The sequence below is a fragment of the Pungitius pungitius genome, chromosome 2, assembly GCF_949316345.1.
Source record: "Pungitius pungitius chromosome 2, fPunPun2.1, whole genome shotgun sequence".
Classification (NCBI taxonomy): Eukaryota; Metazoa; Chordata; class Actinopteri; order Perciformes; family Gasterosteidae; genus Pungitius; species Pungitius pungitius.
Window position 1 is genome coordinate 19,403,109 of NC_084901.1, and position 22,928 is coordinate 19,426,036.

The following is a 22,928-nucleotide window of genomic DNA, read 5'->3' on the forward strand; positions in this document are numbered from 1 at the left end:
GAAATATTATGGATAGATAAGACACAAAAGAACAGTGACTTCAAAAACGCAGAGTTCCCCACTTTTTTCTTAAAGTAACCCTCGCTTTTCTTCACTTGCTCACATTCAACTAAAAGAAGGATGTTTTTCCTCCATTTAGACATTTCAAAGTATTCCATCCTTGAGAAGCAGCACACCATTACTGCGTCTGTAAGTATGAAAAAAAAATCAATCACAGAAAGGAACAAGAGTCAGCTGTTTAATGTTCCACCATAATATATTTAACCACTGCACTAATGATACCAATTATTGAGCGGTTTCATGCATTAATCAGATCTTCCCTCGTCAACATGCCGCTGTCATCTTCTAGGAGAATTTCATGATATTATTCATTTCAAATATTGTTGTTTTAAATGCATTTGCGAAGACATCTGGTTTGTGTTTTCTAGTTGTAAAGAAGAACAAAACATTTGCAAAAATAACAGAGCACCCCGCGGCTTCATGAATTGACGGAGCCAACCTGAAGCACGGTGAAGTAAAGGTTCATGCTTTCAGAAGAGAAACATCTAATATTCCAGCGGGCCCAAAGCCAGAGAAGAAGCTTGCAATCTAATGCTCTGCTGGTTTTGGTCTTTTCACAAGATTTGTTGGCAATAACAACAATGTATATAGTTTACCCAACCTTTAAAGAAGATTGGATTCTCTCCATGAATACGGAACATTTGCAACGTTGTGCCACAAACTGTCATCAGATCATGTTGCGTGTAGGTAGAAGCTGTGGTGAGATGGGCTTGGTTTCGGAGGGACGGTGTTTCACGTAACGTCTCGACATTCGCGTACGCTGATAAAAATAATCAAATAAATTTAAAAATATGAAAACATACATTTTTGGAAAATAAAAGGGTTTAAGAGTTGAATGGGAATTTAGTGAGGGTTCAGTGAGCTGCTTTCCAACAAACGTTGATCTCCAGCTGTTTCACTTGGCGGCACCGACTCATCGCTTTGAAAGCTTTCAAACACACCTCATGTCCGTTTTCAAAAGTCCCCCTCCCCCCCCGACCCCCCCCGGAAAACACTTCTTTATCACTCACCTGTCAAGTCGCATTTCTATGTCTCACTGTATGTCAGCGAGACCAAGCCGCGACATGCTCAGCCCCTAGCTCTCGAAAAAACACAAACACCGTCTGTGAGAAACAAATCAGCCATTTACAAACTGCGTGCCGCGGCCCAGACAGATCAAACTTCTGATGGAGGCAACGATATTGCCGGGAGGAAAGAGCAGTCACCACTTTGGATGCAACACCTCCTCCGTTCAGCTTGTTTTGACTCGGTTTCATCGACTATTAGAATGAAGGAAGGGCGGACCATCGTCATCTCTTGCTCTTACACTGGAAAAAAAAAAAAAAAAAGAATAACGGAGAGAGTAGCGGCCTCAAGGACGAGGAGATCGGTATGTTCACTTGCATGCGAGCGTGTGAAAAGCTGGCACGCCGCCACCGGCTGCCCTCCTCCTTTCACCACATACCATACAAACCAACCAGCAGGCCGAAAGATAAAGGCCCGGGGAAGTCAAACTTGAGGACGGTTTCTGAGTATTGAAGAGACAATCAACACTCTCAGTGGGACACGGGGCTCTAAGGGCGATGTCAGAGACTGGGTTGGTATCACCTGCCACCTGGGGGGGGAAACCCTCAGTAGATTTTCATTAGATTAGACATCGGAGAAAAAGACAAATTCAAAAGACTTCCTTTATTTGTGGTTTTACAATATCTTGGTAGAATCTGGTTTTTGACAGTCTCATGAGGGTGCAGAGCAAGTCCTGTACATGTTCCCTGAGTCTGATCCTGCCGCCGCCGCCGCAACCTGCGGTGAAAAAACAAGACCGTTTCATGATTTGTAGACCGACTCGGAGATGTGGGTTTTCCTTCAAAAACACACCTTCTGCAGGTGCAGCATCACGGGATAGAAATGCGTTGTGATGGAAGTCACTTGACATTGATATTATGATTAAGAAAACTGCTAATGAAAAGTTTCCTCTTTATCTAGGCCGTTAGGGTGAACAGTCATCTTATTGTATCTGATTGTAGAGATGTGCGAGAGTCACGCAACAACGCAGCACACTACGTACGGCCCCAGAAGGACCACGTGACTGCTCGATTCAGGAGGAAAGCAGCAGGGTGAACGAATTAGAACCTCAGGATGGAATGAGTCCATGGTTATTTTTAAATGAAGGTACCGAGGATGACTCTGTCAAAGCACAAAAAGAAGCCGGGAAGATGAGGAGTTAATCTGGCTTTAAATAAGTGTGGTGTAAATTACTTTCCGTTCTGGAGACTCAACGGTTTGTGATTATTCAAAGTTCATGACTGAATTCAGAACCTGTTCAACGTTAGAGGCCAACCCGACCTGGTGTTCGAGCGGACTTCCTTGGTGTCATACTTTCTTTCCCAAAAACACCCACTCATTATCTGGATGAAAAATGTGCTTTGCACAAACCATTCCAGATCATTGTTTAACTGCTGCATTTTGGGGCTGTTGGTCTTTGAATTATTAGAAACTCTATTCATGCAATGAATATGGATCTACAGAAAATTCCAGAATGAGAATACACATACTGGCAGAAAATTGCCAGCGGGCCTTTGCTAACCCCGAGCATTTCTCAGCTGAATTTGAGGTGCTGCTGATAATGTCGTGATTAAAAAGGCAGATAAGTTAATCCGCCCAGCCTCTGATTCTTGACATTTCACGATACGAACCGCAGGCCGCCTGAGGGCAGAATCACATTTGTTTAAAGCTTCAGAGGCTCAAAACATAGCTGAGATTCTCTCATGTCTTCAAAAAAAAAAAAAGAAAAAAAAAGAGGAACTTTGAAACATCCTAAGGAAGATGTCACACTGTCTTCTCTCATCGCTAATCCTGAAGCTAATTAGCAACCACGGCCTGATCTCACATTGACATTATGCATTCACTCCAGCTGCTGCATGTGACTCTTATCGGGCTGGAGGTTTGATTTGTTTTTCCATTTTAATAAAAGTGCGCTGTTATCTGATGGAAGCCCTGGAAATTGAAGCAGACGCGGGAGCGAGGAGTTCGCGTTTGCACAACAATAACAACAACACGAGAGGCCTGCCACTGTTCATTCACTCGACAAAACAATACAGACAAACATCCGCGCACTTCATTAGCATTTCAGAAATCTGGGGGGCTTTATTTAGAAGCGGTTTGACAAACAGGAAACATACTAATTGTGAACAAGCCCAATAATCTGAGGGGCATATCTTAGATCCGGGGACGAATTCATCCACAGCTGAGGAGCCACCTGTTGACAAACCCGGAAGTACAGATTGACTAATATTTGGAGAAGAAAAAACTCAGAGGAAATGCAAAGATGCCTTTCCCATCACCTGTGTTATGCATATCTGTGGAATGTCTGTCCTGGTATTAAAAAATCAGGAAAAGTCGTCAGCGGGTGGCCGAATCCAGACGCGCGGCGCATTCCTCCATCCGACACTTCCTGTAAACATCAACGAGTGTTTTTTCCCGCGCTGAGGCACGCGCGCGCCTGTGCCGGTCGCCTTCCGACCGCCCGCGTTGCCAGGTTGTTCTCCACATCCCTGGATGCAGGAGGCAATCCTCCACTGGCTTACACTCACGTCATGGCACAAAGTCCACGGATACGCCCGGAGGGAAACACCATCTGTTGCATCTTCATTTAAAGCTTTGCTTCAAGCTAAGACAATTACAGCTAATTGATTGCAAATGTTTGAGTCCGTACAGGCAGCTTTAAAATGTCTCACATATTCTGATCCGTATCCAAAGGACATTTTAATGACGGGTAGATCGTAAATGATCACGGTTGGCACCTGGATTTGAACACATTCTGGATCTGTGCCCGAGTTTGTTCATCTGAAATAACTCTGCGGGCATTTATCCCACATCGCTTTGAAATTGTCCTTGAATGTTGAATTAGTTTCAATTCTAAATGACTCCTAACTACTCCCGCCTAATGAATGGGCTTGTAATGGTGCTATAATCCCCAATGTTTCTCATTATGTACAATTGGAAAGAACCGGTCATGCTTTTCTGCCAGCGATCAGTGAGCACCTTTGAGAAAATGTCGTGAACAGATTCTTTTAAAAGGCACTTGGGTGAATTATCTTTCAGCTAAAAAAAGGACAAGCTCGGATAAGCTTCTTTAGCCCCCCCCCCGCCCCTCACAAATACACAACCCCCGAGGGGCTTGGCCACCCCTGAGGTGAGAGGATTTCTTCACATGGAGCGAAGGCTTCAAGTGCTGCATGTAAAAATGGAAGGTGCTCCTGTTGTTGGATCTCGAGTGGGTGGCACAGACATGCTGCCCCCGGGGTCCCGGGGCCCAATGGAGACAATAGGCGGGCTGTGTGAAGCCAGAGCTGCGGAGTCCAGGGTCACTGGGCCCCTCTTCTCAGGTCCACACCACTAAAGTGACTGTTTAGTGACAACACATGAAAAAAAAGGGGGTCGTGGGGTTGTGTGGAAGACTATGGTGGGGGGTTGCGTCTGGAAGTTGTGACCAAAGGGCCGGACCATCCATCATGTGTCACTGAGCCCGGGGACCCAGATCTATGAACCCAAATATAAAGTCACACAAATAATATTTCATTTATTTTTTATGAGGTAATCAAGTCGGACAGTTTGGAATATTTCAAGTCTTTCATCATCACTGATTAGTTTCCCATGGGTGGTTGGATCAGATGCAAAGAATCAAGGCAGAGTTTAAAATGGCATTCGGTGTTACATATTCTGTAGACATAACTGTCTATAACATTTATTTATTTAAGGAATTTACAGTCCTTTCTGATACGCAGATTGGTAGAAACGTCTCTCACTGATGTAGCTCTTTGGCTAAACATGAAAAGAGAACTTGTTGTACTTCTCGCGTTCACACAATTCACAGCAATAGAAGCACCCTTTCCTGTTGATTGTATGAAAAACGAATGAAACAAATAACTGATTTATTTCGTAGCCACGGCAGGGTGGAGGTTTTTCTTGCGGCTTTTGTTCGCGGAAAGAATGAAATCAGTGTAACAAACCAAAACAAATGACCTCAGGGACCCCGGCAACAAATGGCGCGAGCAAACGTGATGGAGGCCGAGTCCGGTAAGGTTTTTTTTTTTCCTGCGGTTCCTCCCAGCGCCGGGGACGCCGACTTCAAACGGCGCGGATGATTTAAGCCGCACCTCCAGCACCACTCGAGGGTGGAGAACAGTGCGCGGAAGAAAGGTCTACACAAGCTGGCGGAGACACAAAAGCAGGAAAAGCATGAACCTCATCTCACACCTTCCCTTCTTTCATCTACTTCCCCCTAATAAGCTGGTATTTTGATTTCTGGATTCCTGGCAATCTGCCCTGGTCCCCAACTCAAAGAGTTCTCGACAAGAGCATCTGTTTGGGTATTATCATAAACCTGCATGCACACCCCCCCCCCAACCTTAGCCTCCCCCCCCCCCTTTTCAATCCCTCCCTTTGCTGCCGCTCTCCTCCTCTTTCCTCCTGCACTTGCATGTTTGAGGGAAAAGGGGTGGACGATGGCAGGTTTAAGGCGGTGGGTGGGGGTGGGGGTGTGACGGGCGGGTGGAGGGGGGCTTTTCCTTGACCCACAGAGTCAATGATACTTAAGCCACATGACCAGCTAGACACAGAGGGACACACACGCCGACAGAGAGACCTGCGAGCTGACTTCCAGCACGTTTCACAGCTCCACTGAACTTGTCTCCTGCTGCCTTTTTTATTTTAATTTCTGACAGAAGAAAAGAAGAAAGAGACACACACTGACACACACTCACACACACACTTACACACACCTCCGTGGGAGAGCTCGGATAGAGACGTGCCTTCATTCTTGGAGTGGCGCTGTCACACATTGACATATAAATACACATTTAGACAAATACACAGGCAAAGTCAGGGAGCCACCAGACACACACATACACACACACACACACACACACACATATTCCCAGGAATTGACACAGTCACTTCTCACACACACACACACACACACAGGGGAGCAAACAGTCTCTCTCTCTCATTCTTCCTCGCTCAGCTGCTCTCTCTCCCCCCTCTCCCTCTCCCTCTCCCTCTCTCTCTCTCTCTCCCTCCCATCCGCACACGCACGCACACGCACGCACGCACACACACACACTCACACACACACACACACACACACACACACTCACACACACCACTACAGTATATCAGTGAGTGACTAGCGGAGAGCCAGAGGGGAGTGCAGAAATGAATGTGAAGATCCTGACGCTGGTGATTGTGCTCTTGGTGTCTCTGCTGTGTTCTGCCAGTGCTGGTGAGTACAGGAGCGGCCAGCCTCGTCGCCGGTCGCCTCTCCCTCTGCTTTCTATTCCTCTTTCTGTTTGCTCGTGCAGGCATATGTGGTTGATCAGTTACCCAGCATGGTTAGCCTTGTGTGGGCTCTAAAAAACAGGCAGGAATATCAGCACCTGGCTGTGTACAGTACTGCACTGCAGTGGTTATTCTCACTGCTATTGTACCGCCGGGGCTTTATAGGTAAACTTGAATGTGCTTTCTGGCTTAGGTTGATCGTTTTTAACCCTCCCTTCCTCACCTTGATGTGGGCTTCCAAGACTTGGAGATGAAATATTTATGAGTGTTTCTGTTGACGGACACGGATGTGTGGAGCTGTGCCTGGGCGATGTACACCTAATGCTGGATGTATGGGTGATGTTATGGCTGTTATGAAATGTAAGATATGCATGGCACATGTTCTGTAAGCTGGAGGGAATCGCATTCATCTATGGCTCCATGGGTTCCATCTGACCCCACAGCGATATGATTATTACATGACCGTGATTGTGCAGCAGGGCAACACAGCGCCTATACACGCGCGCATACCTCCTCCGGTGACGATAATGAGGACTTTAATTGTCGTACGCATCGACGAGGGCACAGATCCCAGAGATGCATGGACCGTCTCCTGAGGGGCTCTGTCTTCTTGATGCCTTGTCACAGTGAATTTCCGTAAAGTGCTGCTGTGTCTCTGGAGCCATTGTTGGACTAAATATCAATTCCACTGTGGATCTTGTTTGATATTTGGAACAAAAACGTAGAGTGGTGAAAATGATGCGGGGGGGGCAGGGAACGTCCATCGCTTATCGATGGCGGGGTCAAAATGGGTTCTAGGAAATGTGGCCGGAAGGTTTTAGTTTGGAGATGGATTGAGAGTCCGCAGATGCGATGCAGGTAATATTGTGGTGTGAAAAAACAACACTTGGGCCTGAGTAAATGTCTGGACAATCTATCACCTACCTACCAACTCCAGTGGCTTGCAAGACAACCAGACAAGCTGTGTTTATGTTAAATCCATGCGGAAGATGCTTCATGCAACAAAGAGAAGATTATGCATTGCTGGAGATAATACTGTACAATGCTGTGCAGGCTATATGTTGCTAGGTGCTGTGTAGACCGGTGGCGAGATGCTCCAGACTCCATGCTCGCTCTGTGTATCGATCCGCGGCCACAGCACTCACGGTTCCCATGCTTTCCCAGCACATTTGTTACAGCGACATGCTATTTTTGTCCGAGGCTCTCGGCACACGAGTAAATGGGAAGCAATTATCCAGCATCACGGCCAGTGTCGTTTTTCACGCCCCGCATGAGGCTAAGCGCGTTCCACGCCCGAGAGAGCCCACACCGCGCTGCACCCGGCGACGGGGAAAACAAGGCTGCTGTGCCTCGGGGCTTTCACGGGGGGAGCTCATCCCTCTCAACGTTGTTTAACTCATGTCGCCCTTCCTGTTCCTTGGCCGCCACTGTAGTATCAGAGCTCCATTGACACGGATGAAGAGAGAGGGGGAGAGAGAGAGAGAGAGAGAGAGAGAAAGGATGGGAAAGAGAGGAAGGGATGCAAGTGTGTTGCGGCGTTGATGGGTGTGGGGAGGGATGCTAGCTGGAGTGTGTCTGCGTAGCACAAGCCTCTGCTACAGTATGCGCTGTCGCGGGAAGGTGTCGGAAGAGGCTCTGCATGTAGGCAGTGGGTGTGAAGCCTTTCATCTTGAGACAAACGCTTTTCCAGTTCAGTGGGCTTTCTCTCTCTCTCTCTCTCTCTCTCTCTCCCAGGCATCTGTGTGTTGACATGTGTGCCTGAGAAAGACGAGAGGGATGCACAGTGAGACAGAGACAGCATGGGAGTGTGTGTGTGTGCAGGAAGCAATGAGCATAGACTGCTATATGTGTGCATGATTGTATTTAGGGATGCATTTGCATTTTAGCAAGTCTAAACAGCGCAACAGGCGATTCAACTCTACAATGCTACTTACGATACTCATTCAGTACACCAAAAGAGCTGCGGTGGCCTTCTCTGTGTAATATTTGCATCCTTTGGCAGCGCACTTCAATTACCCATCCTTGCAAAGCACTCTGGCTCAAGAGTGGGCTCCAGCTTTAGAAAGGTGGTATCCATAATTCATCCCGAGGCCGATCAGTCTACCTCCCCGCCTAACTCCTAAGACGGGTTTATAAACAGCCTCAGAGCATCCTCGCGTCTGTCACAGCCGCTTAAGAGATATCAAAGCTTAGGTTTTTCTGTGCGGCGGAAACACCCTGCCAATGTTCACCGAGGGACGCGCAGGATAAAAACAATAGCAGCTGGCTCAGACACGCACATACAGCACACACACACACACACACCTGGGTTGAACAGGTAAGCCAGTTGTGAGCGGTGCACGCGGCCCGGATCAGAGCCATTATCTGGCAGAGAAATCTTCTGCTTGGGAGGGAGAGCGGGGCGTGGGGGGGGCACTTTTACGAGAGCTGTCAACAGTGCTATTATTCCGTATTAAACTTTGATGTACTGTTGGGGCTGGCAGCTCTGTGGCACCATCATGCATGCGTACTGTACCGCAGCTCGCCTCGCTCCCGACCTGTGCTACGGGTCAAAGTACAGCCCGACAGAGCACTGCCCTCCGTGTGCAGCCACTCATTAAGGGCATTAAACGCCGCCAAGCAGTGTGTGATTAGTTAGCTGACAACATATATAAGTTCACAGTAAACCAAATACAGGAAGCCTTAAATCATTATCCTAAGTTTTCTAATGTAAAGAAGGTGTTTGTGCCCGTGGACGTGATTACGGTGGTCGCAGGGAGAACAAAGGCATCTAAACCTTTCCAGATGTGCAGGCATAACATAACAGCAGTGGGCAAACATTTGTGGCAGTGGGGGAGCAGTGGAAAGGTTATTAGGGGATTATGGAGAATCACAGAGCCTTTTCCTTTTCTTTTTGTTTTTTGAGGCACGGGAGCTTGTGAGCACCAGCTAGGTTTAGTTAACGAAAACACACACACGCACACACACATTGGCAGATGAAATCCTTTTCAGGAGGACCCTGGATTTCCTCTTCATGATGTATTACGTGGCAATAGAGCCAGTAGTCTTAAGCATCAGTATAGTTTATCTGCTGCAGACAGTGCACCCACACACACACACACACACACACACACACACTACACATTCCATGAGTTGTGTTTGGGATGTGAGTTAAAAGGGATTTGTTATCTTCTGGCTGCTTTGTCTCTTGTTTGGCCTCTGAAATAGCAGCATTAGACCCTTTTGTCCACACAGTGAAGTATCCACACAGTAAGATCACGTTGCCTGGTTTTAGGGATGAGAATTTTACAATATGTATAATGTGAGATGAGAAGATGCGAGGAGATAATGTCAGTTTATTGACATTTGTCGGCTTGTCCTTCTATTTATATTGTGGTTGCTAATCTACAATTCTGGATACATTTTCACGTTATACAGGAAGGAAATAATATCTATAGAAATCTCAACAAACCACAGTTCATTTAATATTTAAATAAAAAATGTTGAGTTCATGATATACAAATATATATATAGCAATAACAGATTGTATCTGTAGCTCCTCCCCCTATAGGGTTCATGGAATGCAACTCCTACATTTCTTTGAGGAAACGTTTTCTTTTTTTACCCTTCTGATAAACCCCTACACATCTGTATAATATCACCAACATGAGCTCCGTGAATGACACTCACAATTGCTCTGGAGTGGGACAGAATTAAGGAAGAGATTTAGTGAAAAATCATAACTCATTGGGTAGGGATATACGGCTAACCTTTGGGCTAGCACTCCCCGGAGAGCTCAGCTGTTGAAGACTTTGGCATATGTGACTGCTGGGCTGCTGTAATGTAATTCAGAACCCTTTGAATGAATACATCTACTCACTTAGATCTTCCCTTGAGAGCAAATGCAACAAAGGGGGGAAAAAGGCAAAAAAAGACATAAAAATATAAGGGCTGCAGGAAGAGAGGCTGTCCGGGAGCTCAGAGGTTGTGTCAGCTTTCCATGGTGAAGGAAGTTATAGATGCATTGAAAAACTCACAGCTGGTGATTGAGTCTGTCTCTTTAGTTCAAATGTGGAAAAATGACAGTTATTGCCGGCCTTAAGATCAATATATCTATTTTTAAATAAGCTTGTCGTAGGTCGATTTGTACTTTCCTCTATTCAAGTTGTTCCATTTAAGTGGTTATCTAACAACGCTAATCGCGTGAAACCTTGTGCAGGGGTGTGACAGCTACTTCCAACAGCAATGCCAAAAAACAAACGTGAGTTTAATTCAAGCGAGTTGCTAGATTTATGAGGCCAAGACGCAATTTCACTTCCCCTTTGCAATCTTTATGAGGGAGTCCTGCTCAGCTAAATATAAATTAAATTAAATTCGGACTCCATTCTGATTCCTGACGCACACGTCCAGACCCCCCCCCCCCCACCACTTTGAGTTTGGAGGCACAACCTGGAGGTTTGGGTCGGAGGGTCTGTGGAAGAGTGAAGAGGGGGGGGGGGGTCCGTGTTAACCAGACCCCATGTGATCACCAGACCTTATCCTCAGGCCCGGGGCACTCCTTACAACTTAATTAGAGCCAGATATTTCCCCAAAACTGCTCTGTTTTCCACCAGTGAACAATATTAAAGTGATTTACGACTCTCTTCTTGAACATTAAGTGTTACATTTATAGCGGTAGTCCCGGCAGATCAGATTTTTGATCATGATGTGAGTGGACATATTTATTAACGGGCTGCCAGCCCGCAGAATAAATAATACGGTGTTTAGGAATGCAGGTGCTTTAATTACTTTCATACTCAATTTGTAGGAACCCAAATTGGAAAAATATGACTTCTGTGTATTGCCATGTCATCAGTGGTAGAAATCAATTATTACCGCCCCCAAAAGCATTATGTAGAAGTAAAAGTCAATTACTTTTTACAATCAAATAAATAGGGTTTAGTGTTGTTACCATTGATGCCACGCCTCTACCGACGCCAACGCGGATCGAAGAAATTTCGTAAGCGCTGCCCAGTTGGCTGTTTTTAGGCAGTTCTATAAGCTGGAAAAGCTGTGTGGATTGGGGCTATGGCTGGCGTGGAGGCACTTCGATTTGGGGTTTATTTAGCGACCCCTCCCCACCCCCCACCACTGGGATCTGTGTAAACTCTGAGCCTGAGGCAACAGGATGTGCGTGTCACTCTGTTCTCAGAGAATTATAGGACGTGGTGGTTCACCTCATGTGGTTTCAAACAGTCATGCACATTGTGTTGTCAAGATCCTCGTCCATCTTCCACAGAACTGAACTGAACACAAAAATTATTCATTTACAAAAGCATGCATTATTCATGGCAAACACTCTTTCGTTGATCGCTAAGGTTACTTTCTCTGGGAGATTGTTTATGTTGATGAATGCGCAAACGCATCAGGTTGCTCAGCTAATCCGAACAGTTGGTGGAAACCTTCTAATCCGCAGAGGGCCGATCAGCTGGACCTCTCTGTCATCCTCGTAAAGTTTATTTCCTTATTTAATAGGTGCGACCGAATAATTTACTGCATTTCATTTCATAACCTTTGGGCAAAGGTGCTTCATTCCTGCACACCATATGTTCTGTATATTAATAATAAAACTTGGTTTTAGCTGATAGCTTTTATCACAATGCTGCCAGTTAAATTAAAATAGGCACCACATCCAGAGAGCAAGAATATATGGGATTCTAAAACAAATCATACACTTAAATGTGTAATAAATATAATTATAGACATTTTTATCTTAGTGCTATTGTTGCTTGTGTTATATTAATTGGACCTTGCATGCTTGCTTTTATCATTTATTGTATTCTATAATATAACTATAGTGCTAGAAGTATCACTTTATTTTGATTAAAAGACTTAGATGTAAAATGCTTACCAATAGAACACAGATTAATGCACAAACCTTCCTTTTGTTATCTTACATAATAATCTTGCACATATTTGCCCAACACAACGTCTCAAATAGGGATATCCAGTGTTAAGTTAAGCTTGAACACAGTCTGATGCAATGTTGCTGCTGTTTCCCTTTAACAGCACAGTATATGCTATAGGGAGCATGGGAGGTCCCCTCAGGCTTTAGGAGCTGCAGTGAACCCTTCGCCATGACGTTTCTCTGCCTCTTTCTGTCCCTCTCTTCCTCCCACAATACAAATGGGAGATGCGATGCAGGTTCACAGCATGGGGGGGGGGGGGGGGGGAGTGATGACACAAGAGAGGGAGGGGGTTGTGTTTCACATCCGATTAGCGTGCCCATGGAAACGGATGGTTGGAGGATCCCTTTGCCCTTGACATGCAATCTCCAGAGATAAGGGCAACGGTTGGTATCCTTTTCCTACCCGATGTACCCGTCATGCACAAAAGGTTCCGCCCGCTGCTCTGAATGGAGACAGCAGCATCAGCACCTCTCCTTCTCTTGTCCTCAGTTTTGACACGCTTTGAGTGAAGTTGTGTGGATAAATGTTTGCTGGCCTCCAGTCCGCTCGAACCTGCAGGAACCTGGTAGCCACCGATTCACCCCTTTGACTGAAGTGGGATTGTGAATAAACCATCAGGCAGTCAAGTGGTGAGGGGAGTCAGTGGCTTTATTAGCTGGCTCAATGCTGCTGTCGGCCCTTTGAACTCGCAGCGCTCTGATCATAGCAGTGTACGCGGCCTCACACCTCATCATTTCATACACTCTCTAATTCAGGAGTATATATAACTGACTCAAAGGGACATCTGCAGAAAGCCAGAAACGACAGGTCTGCGCAGTTAGTTTTTAATTTGTTCTGAACCTTCAGAGAGAGTGGGGGATGTTTTCAAAGCAGGGGGAGAGGGGGGTGGGAGGGGGTTGAGTTTGAAAGCCGCAGTAATGGGAGCAACTTTTCATGCACTTTGGTTTCCTCACTGGAGTTAACGCAGACAAAGCCAGCCTTCAACTCTGCCACAAGCCAAGCATTCTAACAATGCAACAATGCTGCATATCAAACAGTCCCTGACCGAAATAAAAGAAAGTGCTCACGACCAAAACAACCCCCCCCCCGCACACACACGCACCCCCCTCTGAGAGTAACACTCAAAGGCCAAGTGCGGTGGCCCACGGAGGAGGTTAAAAACATCACAGTCACAGTCAGAGGACTTATCAGGGATTCAGACCGTGTGCAGGGAAATCTGTAAGTGGAAAACCTGGTCAATTTCAGCTGACAATGTCATTCTTTTTGCTCCAAACTGAGCGCCTTTCATGGCGGCTGCCATGGTAACGTGGCCTGAAAGTCGGTAAGCAATCGGTACCAGTTTCTGCCAAGGACCAGACTTACTGGTAGGCATGCGATAAGCAGCATTTCAGACACTAAAATGTTGTGGATTGTGAAAAGCTGAACAGCAAGGGACTTGGTCAGGCTCCATTCCATGAATGTGTGGGGAGGCTGTCGGGCTACGAGCAAATCCTCCATACGATGCTGTAGCAGTTCTGGGGCTTAATCTAGGTTAAGGGAATGTTTGGCTTGAATATGGCACAATTAACACATCTCATCCATGGCTAAATAATACTGATCCTCTAATGTGCTTATGTAGTAGAAAGCATGTCTCTGTCTGGCTGTGTGGGTTTGGAGGTCTGTGGTAACGGCAGGCTACGGAGGGCTTCATCAGGTGCATTGAGCTACTTTTAGTGAATGAAGGAGGGAGGCACTCGACGGAGACAGCAGCGCTGCTCCTCCGACGTCATGGGAATAACCATGGCTACACACGCCAGGGTATTTATTCTTCTTCTCTACCACTAACACAAACATTGCTCTGGTACCCGTAAGGATAACACACACACACACACACACACATGATGAGCTCCAACTCCGTCCCATATTGACACAAATAAGGTTTTTTTCCTTATCATACTGTGCAAGACCAAAACCCAACCCATCATTACAATGTAATTATTGTCAGAATGGACTTCACTCTTAGTAGTGTGTGTGCGTGTGGTATGTCAATGTGACATTTCACAGTGAAAAGAGGGCAAGCTTTAATTGGGTCTCAGATTTAGTACATTTATAGTGCTAAAAGGTAGATCAGATCAGGAATATACCGCTATAATACTCTTTATATTGACCATCTCTATATGGTGTGTTAATAGGGAGGTTAATAATTGACCTCAATTAAAAATAAGATTAAGTCAAACAGGTGAAAGAAATAACCAAAAGAAAAACTCTGAGGAGTTGGTAGTCATTAAAAGGAGAATAGCTTATCCACTTTTTAAAAAGGCATATATGACAGCTAACACCCTTAACTTTAATTCATTACATAGCACCGCTGATCGGTTAAAGGGGAAAATATTCGAAATTGGCATTCCTTCATGCTAACATTTGCTACTTAGCACTGAGCATGTGCAGTTGAGGATGATCAGGGTTTCATTGGCCGAGCACGCAGCACTTTGGCCTGTGCTAAATGTCCTGGTAATCCATCTAATAGTTCATTGATGACAAAAGTCAGAGGTTGTAGTGCTAAGGGGTAAAATTGGGCGGGTCCCCAACGTCAGTGAATTCATCCTTCGGAAATGGTTATTATTCCATTTAGGATTTGTTATATATTTCAGTCTACAACAAAGATCTGTAGAAGACATCCACTAGCAAGCGTGAAAAAACATCCCAGTCAAAGAAACTACTCATCCAGCTTTATGAGGTTTTTGATGCCATGATTTGAAGTTAAATCACTGTGTGCACACGGGGTTGACTCCTCTCATTACAGTGGCGACCCAGCCGATTGTTTACACATCAAGATACATCTGTACAAACTGCAGCTGGAGAAGGATTCGCAGTGCACGGATGTCAGACATGTGATGGGGGGGGCAGTCGAGAAACAGAATAGATGAAATGTTTTTGAGGCGCTCGGGAAAAACGGATCAATGACATTGCATTGGGATTGGTTCATGGTCAGCGTGGCTGTGAGTGACGACAAAGACAAGTAAACACACAGATAAGATCAACTTGTTGTGACACGGAAAGAAATTAAACACAGCGAGGACCGAATCTGACAGTTTCTTAAAGCATGAACGCGGCCCCTCTGCTGCTCTGTCGGTACAGTTAAGAGTCACAGACCAGTACAGTTAAATCTCTCGTCTCGTAATAGCAGGAAAAACATTATGTTGTGGCCGCGTGCACAAGTGCAAATATTTGTTACGTGGTCGTTTTGGCAGTCGATGCACACAAGCAATCAGCTTTACAACTATTAATAAGCCGCTTTGGCCCATTTGCACGCCGTCTGGGGGGGGGGGGGATCCTGCGTTGACACGCAGCGTTGAGATATGCAGTTTTGCTCTCGCCCGCCACGAGGGCGGTTGATGGACTTGGCACCGAACCAGAGGGCGGCCCATTTCTCTTCTCTGACTGGATGGACAAGTGCTAGCAGATGAATCTCTCTCCAGGCTCCACTGATGGACTATTTGCGACATCAATGGGGATAAGCTGTCAGTATTCCGATTCGCTGGGCCGCAATAAGATGGAGAGCCGGCCATTTGAAATGCTCAACATAGCAGACATCACCTCAGGCAGGCGGTGGTGGTGAAACTAGGGCGGAGATCCTCGGGGCATCCAACCAGCTATTTATTGTTAGTCTGGAGACTGGCCAGTTCATGACACCGTCAACTATTCTCTTCTGTGCCTGAACCCTTCCTCCAGCGGCCAGAGTAGTAGTAATAACCAGGCATTCCTGAAATTCCCCCTTTATTAAACTTTAATTAGGGAATTACAAAGTGTGTGTGAGGGGGGTCGGGGAAGTATTGAGATTTGTCAGAAAGAGGCCAGAAGCCGGGCTCCGAGGTCAAAAGGAGGATAGATAAGACTCTTATTTTTGTAAGACATGTGTTATCCTGCCATTTCACGGTTTTACCAGCGGAACACAAACACAGGGATCCTCTCACGAGAAAAGATCATATGGAACGCTACGGAGACTGGAACCAATTTCAGACCAATAAGATAGCAGAGATATCTTTGTTTATGGAGCCAAAATGTGCATTAACCAATGACCAACCTGACATGGAAACAATCAAAAGGTCTTTCCAATAATGCTACTGATCATTTCCTCCAGAGCTGGGTGGAGAAACAAAGCCATAGCTGTTTGCAGTGTGTCACACGAGTCACACAGAGATGCCTTCCCCCCACAGGCTGCAACAGTAAATCTATCCCGCCTGTGTCATGACTGGGACCCGGGCTTATTTTTAGCACCTTTCATTTCACTTCACAGATTGCATGGGTTGGGATTCGTCAGGAGAATCACAAGATGTTCTCCCTTCAAAACCACAGTGCAGAGCAGTGGCTGACAGCTCGCTATACGGCAGGAGACATCCAAACTGTCTCATTACAGACCCGGGGGGTCGTGACAGGCCCGGGCCGCGCAGCGAGAGGACAAGCGGATGAGTTGTGTGAGCAGAGGCGTAATTACTTCTTCCATTTTGCATTGCAGTGCGCGCAACGTCTGTTTGTTGTGTGCACAGCGAGCGGCGCGTGACTCGCCGCGCCTCTTGAACCAACCACTGCTCAGGCACCGGCCTGCGGTCGAGGCCACTGCGAGACAGCGTCTGAAACCACTGCAGCCACCTTCTCGCGGGGTTTGCATCTGACAGGTTATGCAACTCTTTCCGGAAAACTGACAGAATACCGCTGCACTTTCTCATGTGCACAACGACGATTGTCACCATTGCGGCACGACGATTGTCGCACGTAACAGCCAAAACAACTTCAGGCGTAGTTGTTTGAAACGTCCGACGATGCGGTTATTCGGAATATCGACATCTCCAACAGCAAAGGCTTCTGCTTCTGTGTGTTCGCCTTCTAAATGCTTCTTTCAGTGGGGAGAAGAAGCAGGGCCCACCCGTAATACTGAAACACAAGAGTATATTCACAGCCAAAAGCCCCTGGATTTGAAAGAAATGAGCTGAAAGCCCTCAGAATGTGTCAACGTCCGTCATTCATAGTGTATCCGGAACAATAACAAAAGGATAATGCGCAGATTAGGGCTCCAAAGGGGCAACGATGGGCTTTAGACGCGGAAATATGCTACAGAGAATTTCCCCCGCTAGAAAATGAATTATCCCACTGTTTCCCCGCTAATAATAAAGTGTGTAACGCGCTTGTGGAGGAAGATTAGCGTGGATGTGGAACTTGAGATGTGTGGCCTTGCAGGGATATACTTTGAAAACATTCAACTTGCTGTCGCGCTCAGACGTAAAGTCTCCACTGGTTGAGGGCTGAAGGCTTAAAAGGTTTTCCCTCTTTTTCTAAGGAGAGTTGTTCTTTTGAAAAGGTCTTCTAGATGCCGCGGCTGAAGGCGTCTAATTAAGAGATGCTGCAGAGGGACTTTGAAACGTGCTCTTGAAGAAAACTCTCTTCCATTCAAACAAGTTGATTCTCTTGCTATTGGAGAAATCAGAGTGTTTTTAACTCTTTGCCTTGTTCGTAGAGTTCGTATTGTTGCTCTGTCACAAAAATGGACACCAACAGATGACAAACTCTTGAGAGACCGGGGAAGGTAGGATCGTCACGTAAGCTGTAAGCTGCTCAACTGCTGTCGCCAGTTTACTTTCTGCTTAAAAAAAACAAAAAAACGCAGTCCACTTGCCGACTTATCTCAAGCTGTGTCCTCACGGGAGTCCTCGTAAACCAGAGGAAGGTCGTTCTCTTGGGAATTCTAAAAATGGTGCCAGTGTCTCTGAGGAGAAGTGACAGGAATGTCATGACCCTATGTGAGTGATGTCAATCAGCTTGGTTTCTGACCGGAAATATCCAACGTTGTTTTTTGGAGACAAAGGTTCTGAAAAATTCACCACCAATTGATGCTGTCGTCAGGGTTACCTCAGCTTGGTCTTGAGACTTTATATGTTTAGCAAAAGTAGAGGTCTGGCATAGCAGAGAGGGTCGTTGTGGTAAACATAGGATCCAGTGTTATTGGAGTTTGACCTCGACTCTGGATTAGAGATGTCAGTCCTCATCCAGGAACTACAAAAATCCCCAATCTACACATCTCCATTCATTTACATTCTTCATGAGATCAGAGTAGAGGTTTATGTGAATGTAAATGTCCATCAGTTGTTCATTAAAATTAAAAATGCATCACTGTAAATGGAGTGCGTACACTCAGTCACCACTAAGACATTTAACCACTTAAACATGTCCAGATAAAAACTCAAGCTCTGCTTCTACTCACATTTTATTGGACCTAATAACAAGACGAGGTGTGAAAGATCACCCACGCTAAATATCCCATTACAAATAAAGATATTACTGCAAAAACATTTTTTCACAAAATCTCTGGACCTCCAAAAGGAGGTCTTTCAGTTTATAGTAGGTTAAAAGGTCAGAGAGACACTTGAGGTGGACCAAACCATTTGGAAAAGAGGGGCTTAAGGGGATCAGACCACGCTTATTGAGAGATGACCGAGAACATCTGGGACCACTCTCAAACACACACACACGTACTCGCACACACGCCAGGCATTCACGCACTTTCTCACACAGACGCGGCGCTAGTAAACTCATCTCCAATCGCGGATCAAGCGCCGCGACAGGATGCTCCTCCACATGGTCCGGCGCTGCGCGGTGTTTGTAATCTGGAGAGAGAGAGAGAGAGAGAGAGTGAGAGAGAGAGTGACAGTGACGTGAGACATCAGGGTTTGGGCTTTCTCGTCTATCTGCTGTGCTTCGCTCGCAAAACACGCTGACTTGATGAACTACGCTGCCGGGTGGGCTGGAAGAGGCCCACACACAAACTTATCTACACATGTCTCTGGTTCAATCATCAATTTACCGCTGTGATGACTCTTCGGACTTTGCCACAAATCTTTCCATAGGCTCTGGAGGGAGCAGCTCAATAATCAAAATGTGTTACTCTGAGCGATAAGAGGCTGGGAATTTACATTCAGCGGAGAGAGGTCATCTGAGTGGTTTCTCCTCCGTGTGTGTCCTGCAGGTCCCATGGCCTCCACGGAGCATGGCAGAGATCTCGAAGAGGCAGCCACCGTGAGAAAAATTGTCCAACAAAACCCTGCGCGGGGCGGTCAGACCCACAGACCAGCCGGCTGGAAGAGGAGACGCCCACGGCCACGTCTCTCCCACAAGGGGCCCATGCCGTTCTAGAGCAAGGTACGTCCAGCCAAAGAGACACACTTTCACCACCAAAGGTGTCATGAAACGGTCGGTGACACGCAGTTACGTATCTGCACGCGTGTCCAGCATGCCTCGGACCAACTCTCTGTCAAGTCCGAGGTATCCGAGTAAATTCCTCTGAGTACAATTCCTCAGAAGAATTTTTAGAGGAAAATGATTAAAATGTTTTGATGAAGGATGGGGAACTCCATCTCTTACAGAACACAGGGAACTCTACAACTAGACCAATACAGGGATGTTATTGTTGGCGCTGAGGAGAAGCGTATGTCTTAACAGATTATTGGACTCCAGCCTCCCTGCCTTCGTAGTACACCGGAGGTTGTATTTTAAGGCTACGTCATATATTTCCTAATAAGGGAGACAGATATACTTAGAAACTGAACCTTTGAGTCACTTCAGCCAGTATAAATAGTTTCTCTCCAGATGATTTTGTAAATGAAGCCCCTTTGCCCAAAGATAACACTTTGTAGAGTTTAGGTTTCCCAGCTGCACAGCCTTTCTGGTGAGCGAATGTTTACCTTGCTGTCAAGTAAAACAAGACTTTGTGTGAAAACGCTTTCATCCAAAATCAGAGACAATATTGTACTTATCACCTTTTCACAGCTTCATTTTCTTTTCTGAAGCAAAACAAACTCTGTATTTCTAATAAAACAGATCAAGCTTCCTTGAGAAACTAAAACACGCTACAAGTAATTAAACTAGATGATCAAAATTACAATATACACAGATTAATATATACTCCTTCTACTTACTAATGTAGCCCATCTTTCTAAATGGAAAGCAACAGCAGTCGCTTGCATTAGGGAGTGCGGGACCCATTCACACGTCTCCTGCAGACACTGAGACGGACAAGGAAACTCAACGGGACAATATCCCTGCAGGAGGTGCCGACCATACAACACTGACCTGCAGAGGGTCGCCATAAATTCGAGCCACAGTGAGAGGAGTCTGCAGTGTCACAGCATGGTTAATCAGCTTAAGGAGAAAGAAAAAGGGGATACGAGTTATAGAAGCTTAGGTGCTCTTCCCTCTATAATGGTCCCAGAGGTTTTTAAAATCTACAGCAATTTCTTTGAAGCATTATTGTTTCTGGAGTCTAAGCACAAAAGGGAAAACAATGAGTAAGGACTTGGCCGGGCTCAGAAGGCACTTGAAGGGCAACTCGGGTCCTCCAGCTTTCCTCGGCCTGCCAATAAAACGTGAGAATCCTCTGCGCACGTTCAGCGGTGAGGGCTTTATGGGGTCAGTGCCAGATTGCTGGCAACAAAATACAAGGATTTTCAGGAAGTTATGAAGCCCTGTGAAAGCGAACGGCCCAGTGAGTCACAATGCTGCCTCCGCAAACACCCCCTTAAACACAACACGCCGAAGATTCCCCTTTTCTTGTTAGTTCCACTCTGGGTTTTCTTATTATGCCGAGTTCACAGTTCACCTCATTCAAGGGTTCCCTCGAATACCACGACAATTCACCCAAATCTGACCACCGCGGGAATTAGCCTGTCCTTTAGCAGCGTCTTAATGAAACTAGCAATGATGAAACGGGAAAGGAGTCAATGTCCTTTGCACTTAGCCGTCCTACTGAGGCCTGAGTATTATTTATTCAGCCTTGGATTTAAGTCTGTTCATAGAAAGAAGACAGGAACATAATGGACACTTTATACATATAACGGTCCCACCACATAAAAATTGCGTCCCGCTCCATTGATTTGGATAGGAATGTCTTTTTCCTTTTCCATTTCAATGGCTGCGTTGAGCCTTGCGTGTTCGCCTTTCTTCTTCAGTTTGAGCTGATGGGAAAAATCCCTCTGGAAGCAGCTTCGAGATCCACCAACTCTGTGCTGCTCAGCGACGTTCCCCCATTTCAGTGTCGAGAGCAGCTCGTCTTTTATTCCCCGAGACACCTGAGGCAGGGTTTGACTTTTATTCATCATTACACACTCCAGATGTGAGGAACTCTGAGAAGAAAGATGGCGACCCGGGTCACACTCTACGAGCATTTGAGTGGACTCAGACACAAACGCGCCATTACCGCTCTTAGATCTAAGCCGCGCCGGCGACGGTCCGAAGGAAAGACAGGATATTACAGATTGAAAGCCACAGGCAAAAAAAAAAAAAAAAAAAACTCGAGACCATGAGTGTGAGGAGGTGAATGAGTCTTTGATCAAAACCAACGTAGAACTCTTCCCATACACCATACAGCTCGTCCCGTGAACCCGGAAGCACAAAGGGACGACAACAACAACAACAACGCCACAAAGATTAGGAAGGTGGAACATTAGTTCCCGCGGCATTACATGACGGCGGGAATATGACATCTTGAAACAAAAGCAGGCTCTTATCAATGAATGGACCTTGTTGTCCCGCGACAAAGCTGCACCGCACTACTCATTCGAAATCTCAGCGAAATCATCAGAGAAGTCGGGGGAGGGATAAAAGGCGAGGCAAGATGAAAAGGTTTCCTCATTGTGAAGGATTGGTCCCGTGCCCAGAGCGTGGCATGATGTTGTGCGTTTTTTTTCTACGGCGAGAGGTGCAATTGTTTTTCTCGCTACCTGCAGCTGGTTTTCTGTCACAGACAATGAAATCGGGTTGGAACATGTCTGGGACTTTCCAGCTGGTGAAAGATAACGTCGGGTGTAACACAGGGAAGGCTGCGATAGAAACTCCCCCCCCCCCCCCGAGGGGCGTTGCATTCAAGAGGAAATTCGAAAATGTCCACAGGGACTCATGTAATGTTTTTTTTTTTTTTCAGGAAAAACAACAAAAAAACTCCCGCTGACGGCCCTTTTTCTGTGTTTTTTCCTCTTTTTTTGCAGGCACTGCTTTGAGCGCCCTCCCAAAGGTTCTGATTTCGATGCTCTTCCTTTGCCTTGGAGGGCCCTGCAACCACGGGCCTACGTTTGCCCAGCCTGAAGAGTGATGTCCATAGCACCTGCTGGTTCTTCAAGCAACTCTGTCCATTAAAAAAAAAAGAAATCAGGACGAGCCGCTCACCCTCAGCTCTAGGAGGAATCGGGGGCAGGGAAAGGGGGGTGGGGGGGGGGCGGGAATATGGAGGCCGAGCTATCAGACTCTATTTCTCTGTCTCTCTCCTTCTCTTACTCTCACTCCCTCACTACTTATCTATCTCTGTCTTCTCCCAAGTGTTTTACTTTTTTTTTTTTTTTGCCCCCTTGTTTTATTTCTTTTTTTTTTTTCTCGATTTTTCTATCATTTGCTTAAATAGAGCCCAATCATAGCGAGTTCCCTGAGTGTCTCACGCACACTTTGCATGACATGTGGTGAATCGGAAGTCTTAAAGCATCTGTCACTTCTCCACGGTGAGCATGGTGTGGTATTCCCATCCCTCCAGTTCAAGGTTACTGCAGCTTCCCGCCGATTTCACTGCTGCGTAGCTGCTCAGCGCCTTTGCTACCCGGGACGGGCCGA

General features: G+C 46.2%; 1 protein-coding gene across 1 annotated transcript; it reads left to right on the forward strand.

The window, feature by feature from the left end:
- The first annotated feature begins 5,715 nt into the window (after positions 1-5,715).
- apln (apelin) lies at positions 5,716-22,507 on the forward strand. The gene is made up of 3 exons (XM_037460836.2): positions 5,716-6,322; positions 19,303-19,475; positions 22,316-22,507. Exons 1-2 carry the CDS (start codon positions 6,256-6,258, stop codon positions 19,467-19,469), a joined length of 234 nt encoding a protein of 77 aa, XP_037316733.2. The 5' UTR covers positions 5,716-6,255; the 3' UTR covers positions 19,470-19,475; positions 22,316-22,507.
- Positions 22,508-22,928: the final 421 nt, after the last annotated feature.

Bases quoted from the DNA above. Each gene is read 5' to 3' on its own strand.
- apln (XM_037460836.2), top strand. From the start codon at position 6,256: ATGAATGTGAAGATCCTGACGCTGGTGATTGTGCTCTTGGTGTCTCTG. The intron at 6,323-19,302 runs GTGAGTACAGGA...TGTGTCCTGCAG, and splicing joins GCTGTGTTCTGCCAGTGCTG to GTCCCATGGCCTCCACGGAG.